Below are 21,563 nucleotides of genomic sequence, written 5' to 3' on the forward strand. Positions count from 1 at the left end.
TGATGATGATGATGATGTGAATCATCTGATTCAAGTGTCAAATTTACACATGGATTTTAGACCTCAGATGTTTTGCACACCTTTTACATATAGTGGACTTTTCACACATGACTTCTTCACGCATGATCTTTTTAGTTCTCCATTCATTATCTAGCTTTTTAATCTAAGCACACATAAGTGTTTTCTGGTGAATGTTCAGATTTTCCTCCAAGAATAATTAATTTATTATTCACAAATTGTCCCATATTATCCTATTCGAGGTAGTGTATAGACCTGTAGTCTCTACCTGTGCTCTTCTTCACTTGAGACAGATAGTCCTGTCTTCTTCTTTTTTTCAATCAGAAGGATTGAAGGTCTTTTAGATAAACAAGCGGTCAGTGCCAGCGGTCGTAAAGCCACAGGGATGCACCACATGAAGTCTGGATACTTCAGAGGGCAACAAATGGATACAGCCCCCAAAATACAATGAGATGAGAGCTTCAAAGAGACACAGAAAGAGAAGTATGTGACTACTGAGAAAAAGGAAAGAGAATAAAACAGATATGTGTCTCAGCATCCACTAGCTGTTTACAGCCTCAGTTTAGTAAAGCACAGTTGATACATCAGGCTGCACAGTATAAACCTCAGCACCAGTCTGATACATGGGGATTTACACATCCACAAAATATAAATGGCTTTCTAATCAAATAGCACTTTTTCACAAATGTCTTCACAGTGTGTACATGTAAATATGTGTTCACAAAAAATATTCATAGACAAATATGCTATACTTTAAGCAGGGAAATAAATGGGAATACATACAAAAATATTTTACGCATACATTATAAGAATGCCAATCATTTTTGTATTTGAAGTAAAGATCCATAAGAGGTAATGCGTTAAAGACTTTATCTAGGATGTCTGGGTGTCTACCTGCAGAGATAATCGAGTTCTGAGCCTGGAACAAAATAACATCAAATTCCTTAGAAAACTGAGAAAAGAAAAAATATACAGCTTTAAATAAAAATGCAAATTATGATTTTTTAAAAAGAGTTTTACTCTTTAAAGATCTTTATTGTGTACAGTATTATTTTTAAGCTGTTCAGTTTGTTATTTTTCAAGACGTTTTAATTTCTTAAAATCAGCATAAACCTGTTGCGTGTGTTGAAATCATTTATTTCCAGCAATTATTTGTCTTGATCTTTACCATATATTTTCCATGTCAGCAAATCAAATGAAATGAAATCTATGCTGCTTTATTTCCTAGTCTGTTTCTTCATCAGGGCCACAACAACAACTGGCTTGCACATTGCTGTATTGACACTCATGTTTGTGGAATTGTCTGCTTTTTCAGTTTAAACGCAGCTGTTGATTTGTGTTTGCTTTCTCACAGTGGTCTTGCTGTTTGCTTCGTGTTGTCCACCTCATTTTCTTTCAACCAACTGAAAATGACGAGCAGTACAAAGCTTTCTTGTGTGATGCGGTAACAAAAAAAAATTGAAAGACAGAAAGGCTTCCTTTTTTCTAGAATAATTTTAAGTGTATGAATTGAAAGGTTAAACTGATTGTAATTTAGCCTATGAGGAAATATATGTAGACTCAGTGGACAAATGCTGAAAATACAGTTTTACAATTCATCACGTTAGGGCAGTAGATTAGTAGTAGTAGATATCAGCAGGTAGATTTGATCTGATAAACATATTAAATGTAACTGATTGAGTAAAGCATGTACATGTACCATATTGTATTCTTTTCAATAACTTTAACCCTTTTTATGAGTGTTGTGAGATGTTTTTTACCTCGTACACAGAACTTCAGGAGTTGAAGATAAAGATACTTTAGATTCTTATATCAGAGAACAGAAATGGGGTTGATATCACCATTGATTTGTCATTAAACACCACTCTGTGTGTGTGTGTGTGTGTGTGTGTGTGTGTGTGTGTGTGTGTGTGTGATAACAAAGTAACTCAAGGACCAACATGAATCATGTAGGCAGAAAAGTCTCGTTTTAAATATCCGGATGTCCACATTTCATAGCATCACATAAACCGATCTGATGTATCATAGCGTCAGTGAATTCAGCACTTGATGGCATTTACTTTGCAAGACCAATCCCATAATCCTTGAAGACCCTGAAAAGAAAGCCAGCTCATCCTGTCGCTTTCCAGCGGGTAACGAATAGGTGGTCAGCAGTGAATCTGGGAGTGGAGGAGAGGATTTGCGGTTGTTCACAAGTGCTTGTGGTTCTAACAGTAAGCACTCAAACAACAAGTAATTGTCAGGGGCTTTCCATTTCTCTTCCTCCTTCCCCCTGCCTCAGGACTGGGAAGGAGATACCTGCTTTTATGGAGAGCGAGGTGTCGAGCCCTCCTCCCATTGTCAGCCTGGTAGATCAGAGACAGAATAGCGACCATAACCAACATCCCCTCCTCCCCACTTCCCCCTCCACTCGTTCCTCTCTCATTCGGTCTCTCTCTTTTAGCGTGCTCTGGCTGGCAAGGCCACAGGCTGTCTCCCTCCAACCCCCCAGCTCTATTGTCCCCCTTGGGGTGTTTATGGATAGAGCTACAGGATGTTCGGCCCACGAACGCATCAAAGGATTCCTCGGCCAGATAAATGTAGGGTAACTGTGACCTTTTCAACCCTGATTGGGTTGACACGTCAGGACAAGAGGAGGGAGGTGCGGAGTGAGGCATTTTAAAGAGAGAGACACATTTTTTTTCTTTTATTGCTTTAAAATTTTAAAACTTTTTATTTACTATGTGTGTAAATGTGTATGTCTGTCATTTCATGTTGCTAATGATTTGGCATTTTAATGCAATATTGTGATCTTATTATAAATCCGTACTGCTTCTCCTTAATGATGACAGGTTATGTGGCTTATTAATTATCTTCATCTTACTGCTTCTCCTTAATGATGACAGGTTATGTGGCTTATTAATTATCTTCATCTTAAGTAATTGCTTTATGTGGAGATATCCTGGGTCTGATCGCAGTCTTGAATCAAATACTCAAATGCTTAAACAAAACCTTTTGAAATTCTGGAACGTCTCCTTAAAAATAATTCTAAAATACGGTTTGTGTGCTTTTTTTTTTTTTTTTAGCACAATAGACTGCAAGCCTATCGATACTTACCATCTTCTGACTCTACATTAACTACCAAGCACACTATAGTTGGTCAATTAGAGCCCATATAATTAAGCACAGACATTAGAGAATAGTGCAAGCTGAAAATCAAAATTTTTGATTTTCTTGCCATTAAATAAGCCACACATTTATACTAAACACTTGTTCAGTGAAAACACAGAACAGCAATAAGATACGAATTTGAGAAAGCTAAAAAATCTTCTAAGCTGCTTAGTTGGAATTATTTTGTATTATACAGATGTTGTGACTGTATTACAGTAACTCCTGGGCTTAAGGTTAGTCTGGAGTCTGGAGCCCTAACCCTTATTCCTATTGAAACAGTAGTATCAATGCTTCAAAAGCATTACTGTACGTCACTCTGGTTTAAAGTGTCTCCCAAATGCAATAAAAATAATCATGTATAAAATCACGTAAGATGAAGTCTTAGCGGTCTTAGAAGTTTATATGCAGTGCTCTTGTACCAGGCAGCTTAGTCTGATACACAAACAAGCAAAACTTGTATAACTGTTATTGTGCTGTATGTTGTTAAACTACTTATCATAACTATAAAAGAAGGACTGAACTGAATCCAGTACTGAGTGTATTCTCATCTCACTCACAATCTGAAACAAAGGTTGTGAAAATGAGGGTACAGAAAAGTCCAGAAGGAGTAGAAACCCTGTAATAATCACTAACCCTAATCCCAGGAGTTACTTCTTTTACTGTTTATATTTGTCTTAAATTTGTGTGTGTGTGTGTGTGTGTATATATGTATGTGTGTGTGTATATATATATCTCACTGGTGGTTTTATTAATCACTGTGATCTTCCTCATCCTCCTAGGATGCCTGATATTCCAAATGAGGCGACAGGACAATTGAGATAAACACGATGTATTTCAAGTTCACGCTGTAAAAAGATCAGAAACTCAAATTTAGAGAAACAGACTGCAAAGTAGGTGTGCAGCACCAGCCAGCTATGTGCACAGCTATATGATTTGTGTAAAGACAAATCTCCCAGCAGTGTGCGTGCCAGAGCCCACCGCAGGGCATCTCCTCGTGACGTTTATTCCCAATGTGTTTACTCAATGTGCAGGGCATGAACAGGCAGTGGTGCGAACATGAAAAGACTCATTCACTCTGCACAGCATCATTCACTACACATGAGACTAGACGACATGGCTTCAGTTTGACAAGCAAATTGTAGTAGGAGAAAAAAAAAGTGTGTGCACGCATGTTGGAGCACTGAGGTGCGGTACAATCGAACAAAACAGCGTTTGCGAGTGCTTAAAATCAATGAAACGTTTATCGCTTGCCAGTGTTTGACGTGTACGGCAGTAGAAGAAGCGAGCAGGGAAAGCTGTGCTGGTAAAGAGGACGTGTGCTGGGCAATCCTGCAGCTCGAGCTCAGCGTGGCTGCATTCCCATGTGTTCCACAGACACCCAACACTCTTCAAAGGATTCAGTGTTATACCAAAAAAAAAAAAAAGAGAAAAACATACCAGTGTGGACTCAAAAAGGCTGGCATACTGCGTAACACCAAGACTTACATCCATGACCAGTGTAAAAAGCAGAGATGTGTTTTGCTGAGACTTGTTTGCTTCTAATGATTTGAGTCACTGAGGCACTTCACAGCTTAAGAAAGATCGGGGCAAGAATGCAGAGAGGAGAAAAAGGTACGTTTTAACACAGGAATTAGAAAGGCACTTCTTATAAGATAAATGAACGGAAGAAAAAAAAAAAAAGAACCAGTGCACAAGCCCGCTAAAAAAAACTACAAAACAAACAACACAAAGCAATAATCATGACTGGAACATGAACAATGTGATTACATATATATAGATTTGTGTAACAGTGTTGTACAATATAAACACCAGACAGAATTTTTAAGGCACACGTTTTTAAAACTCGATAGTGCATTAAGAACAGAATATCAAGCAAATGTGAAAAAGACTAAACAGAACCTGTGCATTGATTATTGCTTTGAGCAACAGCTTATAAGCTCAGGATACACACATACACACACACACAAAAGAATGCTCTTGCTTTCTCTTCTCTCTCTCAAGCCCGAACACACACACACAGGTACAAGATCTTTGTTGTTATGTAAGTGTGTGGGTAGTTTGTAAAGTTTTACACAGCGACAGAACTGCAGAGCAGGAGTGAACGTTACTGCTGACACACTCCAGCCTTGTCCAGCAGCACGAAAGAGGTGTGTGTGCCATCAGCTTCATGCTCGATGTAGACGGTGTGTGTTATTCCAGAATTCCTCCTGGCTCTGAGACTGACTCCACGCTCACGTCCCAGTTCGTGTGAGCATAAGCTTCTCTCCGACTCGCAATCTTTGGAATGATTTCTACTTAAAATACAATCCAAAACAAAGAAATAGAAATGTTCCTTTCCCTTTAAAAAAAAGTGCAGCTTTGGACGACTCTGCTTTATTCCATAAAACCAGAGCAGCAGCCCCAAGTAAGTCAACCTGTGTTCAGACTCAGCATCTCAGAGGTGTGTGTGTTTGACGAGGCCTACTGAAGGCATGTGAAGCGTGTATGATGATCATTTCCCAGCATGCTCTGTAGGGTTGTACTCCGTCTCTCCTGCAGACACCTGAGAGATTCTGCGTGTTAATCCCCAAAGCCGTCGAGTCAAGTGACCTGAGCGCAACTGGAGCAACACAAACGCAATGTAAATTTTATTTCCACAAATCACAAACATACATATACACACACAAATGATTGTTTATTAAAAATGTATTAACATATTAATTTTTAAGTATGAGCTTACACTCACTGAGCACTTTATTAGGAACACTGTACTAATACTGTGTAGGGTTTACTTTGCTCTCAAAACAAGCCTCGGTACTTCATGAAATTATGCTGTTTTCATCTAAAGCTCCAGTTGGACTCTGCTTCATGAAGTATACGCAGAAGAGCAAATACCGACTACTTCCTCATCAATACACAATTGTCAGACTGTATATTTATAATCACACCCTCCAGTGTCACCCAAATGAGGATGAGGTTCCCTTTTGAGTCTGGTTCTTCTCAAGGTTTCTTCATTTTATTCTTCATCTAAGGGAGTTTTTTCTCACCTCAGTCACCTCAGGCTTGTCCATTGGGGATAAATACAAACACATTTAAATATAACTAATATTAATCTTGAATTTTTGTATAATATTAATCTTTGTATAATGTTAAACGTTTTGTATTATGTTTCTTATGTTCTGTAAAGCTGCTTCAAATAAATTTGTTTCCCACAAGATGCTGGAAAGATTCTTTTGAGATTTTGCGTGGTGTTGACATGACTACGTCACGCAGATTTTCAGATGCTGTGAATCCCTAGTTCTGCCAGATCCCAAAAGTGACCTACTGGATTGCGATCTGGTGACTGGGAAGGTGACTGAAGGAAGTTGGCTAAAGCAATTGTAAAGACTTTTGCTTTGTGACACGGTCCATTATCATGCTGGAAATAGCCGTTAGAAGATGGTAAACTGTAGATTTGTGAAGAGATGTACATAATCAGTCACAATAATAGCCAATTGATTGGTATTAACAGCCCAAATTGTGCCAAGAAACATTCCCCACACCCAATGGCGAAAGTTTGACTTTGACATTGGTGGGGACATAATTTATTTGACATTTGTGGGGACAACATTCCCCATATTTTGTGCATAAAACTGTTGTTATAAGAATACTTTCTTCCTCACATACCGGTAGCCTGCATAATCACGTTGCATATTGCTTCATACAACGGAATATAGCTGCAGCAGCCGACCTCAACACATGAGCGAGAAAGACAAAGCCAATCAAACAGCGACGTGGGTTAGAGAGGCAGGACTCAAAAAAGGCAAAGGCCAATCATTTTAGAGAGTTGAGTTACAGAGGCGGGATTCATTGCAGGGGGTAAATCTGTTAACCGTTTGTGTTCCACAAGTTGCGCTATTTTCATCTTATTTAATGATTCCTGGATAAATGTTAAACGAAATAAGTAAAAAAGCACAAGACACAGACGGATATCAGTGGTTATGTATAAATATATATAGGCTTGTTCGAATTATTGCTAGGGACAATTGAGTGTTCCCTGGATATTGGTAAGGACATGTCCCTACCGTCCCTACCGTCCCTACCCAAATCGACGCCCTTGCCCACACCATTACACCACCTCCACCAGGCTAGATTGTTGACACAAGGCAGATTGGGTCCATGGGGTTACGGTGTTGATGCCGATTTCTGACCCTACCATCTATGTGCCACAGCAGAAATCAAAATTCATCAGACCAGGCTACAACTGTCAGTTTGTTTCGTCGAGTCTGTGTCCGCTGCAGCTTTCGGTTCTTGGCTGACAGAAGTGGAACCTGACATGATCTTCTGCTGTAGTATCTCATCCACCTCAAGTCTTTCTGTCAGCTCAAAGCAGTCTTGCCATTCTCCATTAATCTCTCTCATCAACAAAATGTTTCCATCTGCAGAACTGTTGTTCACCTGATGTTTCCCAGTAGATAAACACTTACAGAAAAACCCAAACCAGCTTGTCTGGCCCTAGCATTCAAAGAGTCACTGAGATTTACACGTTTTCCTCATTCTGATATGGTGGAGATGAATATTATCTGTAGCTGTCGGTCCGTATCTGCGTGATTTTATGCAGTGCACTGCTGAGGCATGATTGGCTGATTTGGTAACTGTGTGAATGTGTAGGTGTTCCTAATACAGTGCTCGGTGAATGTACATTTAGTGCATGATGCCTTTTTTTAAAAGTGATTATGAATTATTCTTACAATTCTATCAATTTTACATATTACACCATCTTCAACACTAAAGTGCACTTTGTTACCTCCTCTGGTTTTCCAGCTCCCACAACGATGAGTTTGCCGTCCTCCAGTCCCACCAGAATGTGACTGCTCTCCTTGGTGACTGATATACTGCGAATGGGAAGCATCAGTGCCAAGGGCTTAGCAGCCTCCCCTAAGCTGCAGCATATACACACAGAATATTCATTAATAATACATATAGTTATACATATAGTGGGGTACAAATGTACAAAAATGAGATGGAAAATCTGGGATTTTCAACTGGAAAATTAAAAAAAAATTAAAAAAAAATCTATAATAATGTTAATTCATTTTTACAGAAGACTCTGTACCCGTAATCATAAAGATTCAAGGAATGATCTCGGAGAGCTCTTAACTTCAAATGTTCTAACTAGGAATCTTATCTTACGAGTGATTCAGGACCGATCTCAGAGCAACAACTTTTATCGTGCACAGGAGGCGGGGCTTAACCTGTTACTAGGTACGACACATTCTTTAAAACACTGTGATTGGTTGTTCAGTTAAAAAATAAACAAATAGGAGTGCTTTTAAAATCTGGTCTATTATAAGCCTTGACTTTGTCTCTATGTTAAGATATTTGAAGCTACATCGTGTAAGGATTACGTTTTTGACTGATCGTATTAGAGATCTGTATGTTACAAATGTGATAAATGTAAATGTGAGCATTTCTGACACAGCACAGAAACGTCATAGCACCAAATTCTATCATTTCTGCTGCTTTTGGTGTTTTGGCTCTGATTCGGAGATGTTAGCGTATCTCTAAATGCCATAGCGGCAGAACGGGAGATGTTATCTCTAATATGATTGGTCACAAAAATAATCCTTACACGATCTCATCTGTAGCATTTTATTAACCCTCTTCACCTCTACTAAAGATAATCTTAAAACTCCTCCTCACTACTCCTAAGACTTTTTGACCTTAAGAGCTCTTTTAATGGTTTTATCTTTACTAGGATCTTCTCTTTAATTCTAAGGGGAAACGCCCACATTTCTTAGAATCATGTCACTATACAGTAGGAGCAAGTCTTTGCACTAAGAATTTTCATGAACACGGATACAGATTTTTACAAAAGTAAGACTCTTCCACTGAAGCGACATGCTGATGTATTTGATCTAAAATGGATCATAAGGTTTTGCACAAACATGTGGAGTCCAAGTCAGCTCGAGTGCACGCTACATACTAAATACCAAGAAACTCCAAAATTCTTGGCAAGATTCTACTTTTCACTCAAGTTATTGCTGATGATATAATTTGTAATGAAATGATGTGTTGCATTGAACAAGCATGCCAAACCAAAACATTTTGCCTAGTGCTCTCAAGACTTTTTTTATGGACTCCAATAAAGGTTTCCCCAGAGGGACAATCTGAAGACCAGATAAGGATGATGGAATCTTTTTTTTTCTAACAGTACACACCCAATTAAACGATCACACAAAGCTTCTAGTAAAACCAGGATAGAGGCAGAGCAAATTATGAGGCAGAGACTAATGGATGATGATTACCTGAACAGTTCTTTAATGTGCAGGTTGCCCTGTAGTGTGCCCAGTATGAGGTAGTCAGAAACCAAATAGAGCGCTGACACAGACTCCTCCAACACGGCGGACGCCAACAGCGTGCCGTTCACGGAGTACACGTGCAGCGCAAACTTCTCCTTCAACACAATTATATTCACACAAGTACATAAATTAATATATAAACTCGTACATCAGGTTCGTATATAAACAATGAAGCCGTTTAGAAATGTATATATGACATATATGACTTGCCTTCCCAGCAGAGCAGCCCTCCAGCATGGTCTGTACCACTACATGTCCCTCCATTCCCACCTGCAGCTGGTTCACACGGACAGAAAGGCAGCTCTCACAGGGAGGACGCAGTGTGCGTAGATACTGACCTCTCCGAACACTGTGCATGATCACCGTCCCATCCTGAGAGAGAGAGAGAGAGAGAGAGAGAGAGAGAGAGAGAGAGAGATAGATGCAGAAAGTGAAACAAAATCTGTACTTTGTGTCAGTGTGGCGAAGGCAATGTCTTGACTAGCTTTAAGTGTGACTAACTTTTGATCCTGAGATAGCCATGTCCAGCTCTGTGCTAATGGAGACACATGTGACCTCTGCATCATGACCACACAGCACCTGGACTGGTCGTGGAGACAGACCACTGGAGAAACCACCCTACACGAGAGAGAGAGAGAGAGAGAGAGAGAGAGAGAGAGAGAGAGAGAGAGAGAGAGAGAGAGAGTGAGAGAGAGAGAGAGAGAGAGAGAGAGAGAGAGAGAGAGAGAGAGAGAGGGGGATGAAAACTTCTCTACACCAATGCTAATTTAAATAATTTGAGCTGGACTTTGCTTGTTCATTATTATAATTGTGAGAAATAACTACAGAATATTAGCTCAGACATGTCTTGATCTTCTTGGGAAAACCTGCTGCAGTCCTGAACGTTCTACATTTTACAATTCAGTCTACTAACATGAATAAAGTCATTTCTTTTTAAATGTTGATCAGACCTGCTGGAGAACCTGCCACACCATGCAGGTGGTGTCACGAGAGCCTGAGATGAGGTAGATACCACACAGGTCTAAAGCCAGACATGTCACCACATCTAAAAGACACAACATCAAGAGAATAAGTGCTTGAGATTTAGAGATCAGGCAATATTATTATTACACGGTTACACTGTAACCAAGACCAGTTTTAGATTAGATTAGATTCAACTTTATTGTCATTGTACAAGGTACAAGTACAGAGCCAATGAAATGCAGTTAGCATCTAACCAGAAGTGCATAGATGGCTTATTTACAAGTGGCAATTTTTATTTGGGATTAAATTTAGTTGTATAAATAATAATTGGCATATAGTTTCTGAAAGGGAATTATTTAAAGTACAACTCTTGTTAACTTTATCATGTTTGTTCAGCGAGTCATTCACTTCGCCATTCAGCTATAAGACTATTTTGCATCACGCATCACATCATAACACAGGGCTTCTTCCCTCTGGATGTCTGGGTGTTTATGACTGATTGTGTATCTCTGAATGTCTGGTTTTGTTTTCATGTCTCACCTATGTGACAGCAGATCCTGCCCACCAGTTTGCCCTTGGCCAGTGTGGTGACACGGAGGCTGCAGTCCCAGTGTCCCCCGCTGAACAGCAGGCGAGCGTCACTGGACACCACCAGCACCTGGGACCCCATGTCCACTCCTGGGGAGAAGGGGCCACTCAGGAACCGCTGCGTTCTAAATGTACACACACACACACGTTAAATTTAAAACTGCTTCTGGCACATTACTGAAACAATTCCAGAAGTATTGGCACCCTTCAAGACAATGTTATCAATAACTAGCTAAAACAAAATGACAAAAACAGTTCCTGAGGGGAAAAAATTGTGTTCATATTAAACTTGAATCAAAATGAGAATTGTCTACATGCACAAATCCAAGTCTATTCTCTGTTCATACAAGAAACACTACAGACAACAGTTTGTCAAGACAGAGAGTTATACTTAGACCCCTGTCCACACAGCAAGCTCCATGAAGACACTCCAACCTCATGCTGAGGTTGGAGTGTAAGAACTTCACAGAGCCTTGACCTCAACCTCACTGCACAGAGCCTTGACCTCAACCTCACTGAACACCTCAGGGATGAGACGGAAAACCGACCCTGCCTCCTCACCCAACATGAGCTCACTAATGCTCTTGTGGCTGTATTGGTAAATCTCCACAGCCATGTTCCAAAAATCTATGGTAAGCTTTCCCAGAAGAGTGGAGCTTATTATAAGAGCTAAGGGGGATTCGATCTGGAATGGGATGTCAGGTATCCACATATGTTTGGCCTTAGATATATTTCAGAAGGAGACTCTGTGCGTTTCTCTTTTCAAGTGAGGATTAGTGGGGTGCCAATAATTTTGAAACCAGTGCACTAATGAAGAACGTTTCATGTGTGTTTTAGTCTGAATAGTATAGTACAGTATATTAATTAGTAGATCACTGGATCATGTTCATGTGTCATGTTTGTGCTTACTTTGGATTGCTCATAGTGAGGTCTTTAGTAAAGGTGAAATAATTGGCAATGCTCTTGTCATAGGGCAGCCAGCTGTGTGTTCCTATCTGTCCTTTAGCACTCACAGTCACCTGGTTTACCAAAGAAACAGGACAGAAAACGTAAACATGTAGAATAAGAAAAATTTGATTGACAGGTCTAAATAAAGCAAAAACATTGGTGCGCATATGTGTAAGAAGATGCTCTTGTGTCTTACCAGCACATCAGACCCTGGGATGATGAAGGAGCGAGTCTGATTTCTGGGCACAATAGCCTGCACTAGAGGCACACCATCATTCACCACCTGTGTGCACACACACACACACACACACACACACACACACACACACACACACACACACACACACACAAAGATATTGACACACAAACTTGTTTGAATTTCTCTAATAAGAAAAGCCAGTGTTTCCAGTGTCTCCACTAAAAGCGAGTCTGACCTCGAGGAAAGGTCTCAGTTTGTCCAGGTGCTCGAAGAGGTTGGGAGGCAGAGAGTTGATACGTGCCTGCCGTCTGGACGCGCTCTGTGCTAACATGCGGGGAGGATGGGGTTCCTGAAGCACAACCATACACAGCAGTTAAATGATATTCTGTAGTCTACTGTATTTTGAAACATAGCGAATGAAGTCTCAAAACACATTTCTATTTTTTATGCATGTTTCATAGAGCTGCACAAGAGCTGATACAGTGGTTGATATGTTATGAGGATCGACCTTGAGAAGCTGACAAGGTGTTTGCCCAAAGTTACTGATGATTCCCTCCAGAGCCTTGCGTTCAGTCTCATTGGCAATGGCATCCAGATCCACAGCACCTGAAAAGCAATAAAAAAAAACAACAACCATCTTTACTGTAGTTCTGTGTCTGTCCCATAAACAGCATGTATATATTGGTGTAGCAGGTGTGGCTTGTTTCTCAGGTTTGCTTTATATCACATCTTGTGTAACTTGTTTATTATTGCCAGTGCATGACCTTTTACCTAGCTGCATCCTGTCGCTCATTGTCACCTACCTCATTTTCTCATTTGTATAATGTTAAACAGCTTCATTTTTGTTTTTGTTCTGGCTGATGTGGAAATCCAAAATCTGACATAAGTGTCTTACCTTCATATGTGCAGTAGTAGAAGACATTGAGTGCCTCCACAGCTTCTGGCCCTCGCTGTTTACAGCCAAATATCAGATCAATCCACTCATGCAGGTGAGCAGAAACATACTCACTCTCCTGTAAACACAACCACAATGAACGATGTGTCTGTGTATGTGTGTGTGTGTGTGTGTGTGTGTGTGTGTGTGCAAATAAGCAGTAAACATGTGTGAATGCTACTTAAAGCCAAGAATCCGTGGTTTCTATTTGTATATGTGTCAGCCCATGCTGATGTGCTGCCTGTGCAGGTGCATGTGTGTGTGTGTATAAATATATATGTCTGCACGTGCAAAGTACCAGCGCCTGGCGATGTTTTCTGATGAAATCTTCTCTGGAAGAGGCCCAGCGTGGCAGTACTACATCATTCACAGACTCCTGATTTACCTGTAGACAGCCCAGATTGAACCCTGTGAAATAAAATATGTGTTAAAACAATCCTGGAGCAGCTCAAATTGCTTTATAGCAAGGAAAACCAAAAATCCAAATGACCTTCTATCCAGTGTGTTCATTCCTTATATTCAGTTATACACTTAAAAATAATTTGTACACTTGAATTAATAATAAATAAATAGATAGATAGATAGATAGATAGATAGATAGATAGATAGATAGATAGATAGATAGATAGATAAATACAATTAAGAGCTGCTCTCTGTTGTTTAAAGAAACTCATTGTGTCTCAGGCTTAATAAGGACCCTGGCTCACACATTTCTGGTGTTATTTATGCAATTTTTATCTTCAGTAAGTTATTCTGACCAGGAACACGATGGATCCTAAGGCAACTCAGCAAATCCACTCTACCTACTGGCATGTTATTGGTTTGTGTAAAACCAAGAAGAGCCACATAAAGACATAAAGAGAATTCTTTCTAATATCCTGTGTGTAATTATGCCATGAGTAAGACACACGGGATAAGATGACCTCGACACGACGGGTTCTGCATGAGCATTAGGAACAATACCATAAGAAAAAACAACCTGATGCAGATTTGTGGCCAAACCACATGATAATAAATGTAAAAAAAAGCGATATGATATAAGGAGATATGTACAAGGGGTGAGCTGTCCATACGAAAGACATTATAGAATAAAGAGAGATGATCTGTCGGATATCTACCGTTCATGTTCTGCAGAAATTCTGGAAAGTAGAAGAATTCAGGGATGAGCTCTTTTACATCAGCAGGGCTCTCCATACGAGCCTGCCATGCTGCTGCTACTGAGTGGAACTGTCTGTCTGCGCAGTCAAACCTACACACACACACACACACACACAATAGTTAATTTAGCTATGAAATAAACTCACCCTTGGGTAATGTAGGAGAGAACGCAGCTTCACAGCTTGCTTCATGTGTAATACTGCCATCTACTGACCAAGCAAAGTGACACACTCTCTACTCTCTTTAATCTCAGCTTCCAAACTAAAATTTAATTCGACCAGCAATGTTTACACATCTTTCATCGTGTCACGTGTAAAATCCTTATATCTGTGGAGCTGATGAATGCAGCAGCATTAAGGACTTTAACACACTAATGGCTGCAAAGATCGCTTCAATGACCAGAACAAACAAGAACAAAAAAAAAGTAAAATAAAATACTGTTGACCACATTAGGCATAAATAAATAAATAAATAAATAAATAAAATATTGTAAATAATAATGACAATTTTGGCAACATAAATGCACTGTCTTAATAAAGTACTACATAATGACACTATGCATTTGTTGTGAGATTTTTGACACCGGTATCATTACTAGGGCAAAACCCTTTCTTCTAACTAAAGTAGAGATGATTTAAAAAAAAAAATCTGCTGTTGATCTGCTTAAAAAAAAACTTTGTATTTCAAAATAAATAAATATATAAAGAGTATAGGTATCTGATTTGGTCCTGAAGGTTTTGAAACAAACAAACAAACAAATAAAAATTAAAAAAAGGATCAGGTCACTTGATTTTCATAATTGCCCATTAGCCCCTGGATGTCACATGACCTTGCTTAATTTCTCACCTGTATTTCTTTTCACCTTTATCTGTAGCACTAATTAAGTTGGGGATTTGGTTGTGTGTTGCTGATTGAATCCGGTTTTGTCTTCCTTCAACAAGAAAAGTCTGCACTTATATCTGTCACCTCTGAGAGTTTGTGGCAGTCATGTCTAAAAATATCTGTCTTCTATTGAGAAAGCAATTCCTAGTCAAGTACTAGACCGTCACGTATAGAGTCATCAATGCTATCTGTCTCGGTCATTTGTGAAGTGTGTGATCGGTGTGAAGTGTGACCCTACTTGCCGCTCTGCAGCTGGATGTGCAGTCTGGTGAAAGGCTCCATGCGGATCATGTAGTGCATGACGCCCGCTGCGTTGGAGTAGTGTGTGCCGTAGTGGAACTTATCAACAGTGCCTGTAGGGTCTTCAAAGCTCTCGTACCTGCGCGCACGCACACACACACACACACACACACACACACACACACACACACACACACACACACACACACACACACACACACACACACACACACAAAACATTACATTCGGATGAACGCCCTTCTTTTGGTGTCTGTAAATACCAAAATATTTATTCTGTAAATACAGAATAAGACATAATGCAGTAGTTTAAGAATAAAATGGCTTTAGATGAGTTACTGAACTTTAAAGGTTACTCCTTAACCTTTGATATACAGTAAGGATAAAGTAACTCACTTCTCTCTGACATCCTGAGCATGGCGAGGGTTCACCACTCCGATGGGCTTAGACAAATCTCTGAACACAGCTGGGTCTTCTAGATCCAGTACACTGGATGTGTAGTCACATAGCACCCAGGGAAACTGAAAAAGACACACATATATGAACAAAGGCACACACAAATACGCGCACACAGAAATACGCACACGGACACATACATACACAAAACACACACAAATATGCACATACACAAACACACACACACACACACACACACACACACACACACACACACACACACACACACATATACACACACATACACACACACAACACACAGAGATGCAGACAAACACACAGACATACACACAGATATGCGCACATAAACACACACACACACTTAAATACGCATATACACATACCCAGACACGCACACACACAAAAATGCACATTCACGCACAGACGCATACATACAAGTAGAGAGAATCGCACACACACACACAAATGCACACACGCACAAACACACACACACACACAGATACACACAGAGATGCGCACACAACCATAAACACACATGCACACACACACATACACGCACAGCAGGTCCTCATAAAGTAAAGCAAATTCATATAAAGAGCAGACAGACAGTGAAAGCCGTATGAGAAAGTAAAAGTTTTACCACAGGGTACTGCGACAGATCGTTGTAGGTGCGACCAGCAATGGTGTTGAGCTGCATGAGATACTCAAAGTTTGAGATCTCTCTGCACACCCATTTCTGCAGGACAGACACACAAACAATATAAATGTCTGTACAAAATCGAGACAAAAAAAGCATCAGAAAATTAAAAAAAAAAAAAAACAATCCCTAAATTGTTCATATTCTTAAAGATAAAGTATATCATTACTCTATAACAGATGAAGAGATAATGCTTCAAATTTCAAATAAAGCTTAGAATAAGACCTGAGTGAGATTGGAGGCTTTGAGGAGTTCCTGAGGAGAGCGGGACCCAAAGTAAAACAGATTAGGTGGCCTGAGCCCGAGAATCCTGGAGTAGACTTTGTTCCGTACCTGTAGTCAGAAAAAAAGCATCCACACACACATGCTTAGAACAGCGTACACAAATCCTTCAGGAGTGTCCGTCGTACAGCAGGTGTAACATCAACCTAACGACGACTCATACACTGAGCTCACCTTCTTCTTGAAGTTGATGAAGTAGTGAGCCTGGTCGATAAAGAAGAGCTCGAGGGCAGAGCGGCGCAGGTTATAGCGTCTCAGATGGACCTCTCTCAGCTGACTCAGTGTCCGCTTGAAATCGAAGCCTATCCCTGCAACAACACACATTTAACCCAACATTAAAACTCTAACGTATACATCCTGTGTATGGAAGCGTTTGTGTCTCGTATCTGATCCATTCAACTAGAATAGAATAGAATTAAGAGCATTGCAGTGGATCCTGATTGTATATCTCATCAATACAAATTGTTCAGTAAGAAAAACCTGTCCTGACATCTCCACTACATTTCGAAGACGATTTGTTTTCGCAAATAAAAGTTCTTCACTCCAGCAGAAGACTTAGTAGAAAAGTTAATTTAGGTATAAAGGACAAAAAAAAAGATCTACCTCAAATCTCATGTTAATTTTAGTTACTGATGGTACATTACAGGCTGTTTCACCTAATCTCCTGAACATTAGCTAGCATGATATTCACTCTGACAACAAACTAGCGGTGTGCTAATAGCTGTCTCAACACACACTGCCTTAATAACGAGTGTACAGAAAGGTTACGTTGCTGGGCATCTGTTAAAGTTTGAAGTTAAATATAATATAAAAATAAATGTATTAGAATTATGTAGAAATAAATATATATTTACATATGTTTAAATATACTGTAAAAATCTCTTGTATAAATCTTAAATCAGTACTGTACACACCCCTTCATACCTTACACATACATTTTACTTGTACATGTATATGCCTTCTGTGTGTGTGTGTGTGTGTGTGTGTGTGTGTGTATACACACATCTACTTTTTCTGTTTATATCTTTTACCTTTACCTCACTGCAATGTTCTGTGTACACTTTATTTCCAGCAAAAAACATTCCACATTGTGATTCTGATTCTTCCGTCTTGTCCATACCTTCCTCGGTCTCCTCCTTCTCACTGCAGGCATCGTAGAAATAGATGTGGTGTGTAGTAACCTCGAGGCGACCCATTACCACAGCCTCTATAGTGATGAGCTCACAGTCCTCAGAAAGCACAAGCTTCTCCTTTTGACTCTCTTCTTCCACTTCCTCCGCCCTGACACACACACACACACACACACACACACACACACACACACAGCTGCTGTGTAACACTCTGACACTAAGCACATGCCTGGGCTTTATGTATTATTATTATTATTATTATTATTATTATTATTATTATTATTATTATTATTATTATTATTATTAATCATGTATTATTATTATTATTTATATGCATTTTTTTTGCCATCCTATCGTGTGCAAATGGTTGTTGTGTGTAAGTCGAGCTGCTTACTGGCTGTCCATGAAGAGAAGGTCCTCTTCCTCTAGTTGGTCGTCTTCCATGTCACTCACTTTAGCTTCCTTAGCTACAGCCAGTGGGAGAGGCTCGGCAGAACTGCGAGGGCTCTCAGCTCCTACAAACAATAGACAATGCACACAAATAACTCAGACGTCACTTTTCCACATCAGTTCAACAAGCAGAGTTTATCTCTAAAACTAAAACAAAATGCACATTTAATAAGCTTATAGGAATAAAGGACAATGCTTATACAACCACCAGCAGGAATTAAAGGAAGTCTCATAAGATTTGTACAGCATCTGTAAATAGCAACTTAAAAACTATGCAACTATGCATATAAGTCATGTGAGGATAGACAGATGTATTCAGGATGAGAAATACACAATCACTATTTAGGAACACTTATACACCTGCATACTCATGCATTTATATAATCAGCTAATCATGTGACAGCAATAACTCATACAGATACAGAACCAGAGCCTCCAAAATGTAATGTTAGTAAATCTGAGTATTTCAGAAAATGAAAATCTTTCTTTGTATCTAAAACAAAATTCTGTAGAAAAATCTTTTTGTTTAAATGTGCATATCACCTGAAGCTCATGACCTCTATACCTGTACCTGCAGGATTTTATGCATTGTGCTGATTAGATCTTTGCATGGATGATCCTAATATAGTGAGTGTATATACTGATTGTTATATATGCATACACAATGAACTTGCTAGAGAAAAGTCTTTGAGTGTTTACTATTGTAACGTGAATGTTCCTGTACACAGTGCAGTGTGAGTGAGAGCTCGTTGTGATAGACTTAAAATCAGCATAAACACAATCATCTGCTAATTACCCTTTAAACTCTCACAGTGTAAACTTACACTCCTCACTCGCATAAATACATAACTTTTCATTTAGATTTACAGAATAGATCAGCAAAATTAGGTAATAATGTTTCAAGTGGAATTAAAGGATTAATAATAATAATCATCATCATCAAAATAAATAAACAATAACATTAATAATAATAATTATTATTATTACTATTAGTGCTATTATTATTATTATTATTATTATTATTGTTATTGTTATTATTATTATTATTATTATTATTATTAATAACAACAATAATAATAATACATAAATAAAATACTACTAATAATATTTATTATTATTATTATTATTATTATTATTATTATTAGTAGTAGTAGTAGTAGTAGTAGTAGTAGTAGTAGTAGTAGTAGTAGTAGCAGTTTGCTTCTTCTTCTAAAATGTTATTTAAGGAGACCCAATAGTACTGTGCCAAAGTGTCAGGGACTGTAAGTTTTTTGTAATACTACTTTTGTTTTAGATGTTTACTTTATGACTTAATGTATCATAAGGTGTCAGAAACTGGGACATTTCCCTGCCAGGGTTCTAGGGGGCGCTGACAGGTGTATAAGCTGTGCTTGATTACTCCTTATGTAGTTTGCTATTTATATGTCGAGTCACTGTTCAAAGCGTGCTCACAATGTCTGTCGTTGTGTGATGTCAGGTTCAGGTTTTGTTTATACGTAATGTGTAATTATAATCATGTCTTTGTTCTAGTTCTGCTATTAAGTTTCCAAGTGCAAGTGTTCTGGTTTGTTATATGTTTTGTTTAAGTTCCCTTGTATTCTCTAATGACTTTGTGTAATAAACCAATGATCACATTTATCCTGTGTATGAGTCTGGTTGACTATATTCTCTGATACCGTGACAATGTTTGTATGTCAGTATATATATGAAAAAATAAAAGACTTGCTGCAAAACATAAGTGTGTCAGGCAAAATCTCCAGAAGAACTGTTTCAGATACGCCAGGATACTTTCCGTGTAAAAGGACACAACATGCATCTGAGACTACTGGTGTGCTATTATGCTTTTTATCGGAGTGTCATTTTAAAGCCATCTTTAATTGAAGTGGATGTTGCGTGTGGTTGTGTTTATACATGTGTACTAAAAACTGTGATACACACCCATGTTATCCCGGAGAGCACTGGCCTCGCTGTGAGAGTCAAAGTTGTAGTTGGGCACAAGCTTCAAACGCATCTTGGAGTACGTCTCTGCACTAGACAGCTTCCACTTCACTTCTGGTTGACCCCTAAAATATAAACACACCACAATTAATAAAGGCTACCATTTAGTGGAATGAATTCCACGCATTTGGTACAGCAATCGTACAAAAGTATAGCATTTAGATTTAATTTTTTTTATCACTGTTAGTGATACAGACTCAGCTCTTCATGATCCTATGAATCTACAAACACAACAGGAACAGTAAGAATTGATGTAAAATTCTTGCAGGACTTTGGATGGACATGTGCACACACACCTGTTTGCCCATGCTCTTCTTTCACTGGTGAGAAGCCTGCACAGAGATTTCCAGTGCTTCCACACCACCTCCTGCTGGCTGTTATTTAGCTTCTGTCCGTTCAGGTAGCGACTGTTCTCAATGCGTACACGCTTCAGATATGGGTCTACAATCAGCTCCTGAAAACACACACATACACACACATACACAGTGTTAAGCAGGAGTTAAAACAGAATGGTAGTCAAATCTGTTTTCTTCATTAACACAAAGCACACCATCAACACTAGATAGAAACCTGAAACTTGGCTTTGCAATCTGCTTTTTCCCTGTGCTTCTTTTCAGCGGTGCTCATCAGATCATCAAAACACGAGTTCCAAAAATTGGACAGTAAGTCATGACTTTTCCCAAAAGTGTCCAGCTCATACTGCTGCATGGTGGATCTCACCTGGAAATGGAAAGAAGAAGAAGAAGAAAAAACAGAGATTAACTTACAGTTCATTGAATTGTCTAGAAATATGAGTGAGTGAGTGAGTGACGTGACATACGGCTAAGTACGGTGGCCCATACTCAGAATTCGTTCTCTGCATTTGACCCATCCAAAGTGCACACACACAGCAGTGAACACACACACACACACACCGTGAACACACACCTGGAGCAGTGGGCAGCCATTTATGCTGCGGCGCCCGGGGAGCAGTTGGGGGGCTCGGTGCCTTGCTCAAGGGCACCTCAGTCGTGGCCAGCCCGAGACTCGAACCCACAACCTTAGGATTACGAGTCAGACTCTCTAACCATTAGGCCACGACTTGCCCCAATTTATTTATTTATTTACAAGTGAAGAGATATGGACATACATTGTGTACATACACATATACAAAGAGCTGAACATAACCTGC

At 39.3% G+C, this 21,563-nt stretch overlaps 2 protein-coding genes across 6 annotated transcripts in view; both read right to left on the reverse strand.

Annotated features, from left to right (window-relative positions):
- nradd (neurotrophin receptor associated death domain) overlaps window positions 1–13,280 on the reverse strand; it is a 23,732-nt gene extending 10,452 nt beyond the window's left edge. The window contains exon 1 of the mRNA XM_047810896.1: window positions 13,238–13,280. The gene's annotated coding sequence lies outside the window, so the exon portion shown is untranslated. The remainder of the gene's footprint in view (window positions 1–13,237) is intronic.
- Window positions 3,982–21,563, reverse strand: part of nbeal2 (neurobeachin-like 2) — a 53,182-nt gene continuing 35,600 nt past the window's right edge. For 4 of the 5 annotated variants that reach the window (XM_027149604.2, XM_027149603.2, XM_027149602.2 and 1 more), the window contains 24 exons: window positions 20,963–21,112; window positions 20,689–20,846; window positions 20,333–20,457; window positions 18,339–18,459; window positions 17,935–18,095; window positions 16,989–17,122; window positions 16,758–16,865; window positions 16,476–16,571; window positions 15,815–15,939; window positions 15,399–15,539; window positions 14,239–14,369; window positions 13,419–13,528; window positions 13,082–13,199; window positions 12,695–12,792; window positions 12,422–12,535; window positions 12,184–12,270; window positions 11,949–12,058; window positions 10,992–11,164; window positions 10,439–10,533; window positions 9,990–10,106; window positions 9,699–9,860; window positions 9,435–9,583; window positions 7,934–8,069; window positions 3,982–5,767 (listed from right to left, as the gene is read on the reverse strand). In XM_027149604.2, the coding sequence (XP_027005405.2) occupies window positions 5,660–5,767; window positions 7,934–8,069; window positions 9,435–9,583; window positions 9,699–9,860; window positions 9,990–10,106; window positions 10,439–10,533; window positions 10,992–11,164; window positions 11,949–12,058; window positions 12,184–12,270; window positions 12,422–12,535; window positions 12,695–12,792; window positions 13,082–13,199; window positions 13,419–13,528; window positions 14,239–14,369; window positions 15,399–15,539; window positions 15,815–15,939; window positions 16,476–16,571; window positions 16,758–16,865; window positions 16,989–17,122; window positions 17,935–18,095; window positions 18,339–18,459; window positions 20,333–20,457; window positions 20,689–20,846; window positions 20,963–21,112 (3,027 nt within the window). In that variant the 3' untranslated portion in view covers window positions 3,982–5,659. Of the gene's footprint in view, window positions 5,768–7,933; window positions 8,070–9,434; window positions 9,584–9,698; window positions 9,861–9,989; window positions 10,107–10,438; window positions 10,534–10,991; window positions 11,165–11,948; window positions 12,059–12,183; window positions 12,271–12,421; window positions 12,536–12,694; window positions 12,793–13,081; window positions 13,200–13,418; window positions 13,529–14,238; window positions 14,370–15,398; window positions 15,540–15,814; window positions 15,940–16,475; window positions 16,572–16,757; window positions 16,866–16,988; window positions 17,123–17,934; window positions 18,096–18,338; window positions 18,460–20,332; window positions 20,458–20,688; window positions 20,847–20,962; window positions 21,113–21,563 lie in introns of those variants that run through there. The other variant, XR_007140090.1, reaches the window with a different exon arrangement.

Source organism: Tachysurus fulvidraco, chromosome 3 (assembly GCF_022655615.1).
Source record: "Tachysurus fulvidraco isolate hzauxx_2018 chromosome 3, HZAU_PFXX_2.0, whole genome shotgun sequence".
Taxonomy (NCBI): domain Eukaryota; kingdom Metazoa; phylum Chordata; class Actinopteri; order Siluriformes; family Bagridae; genus Tachysurus; species Tachysurus fulvidraco.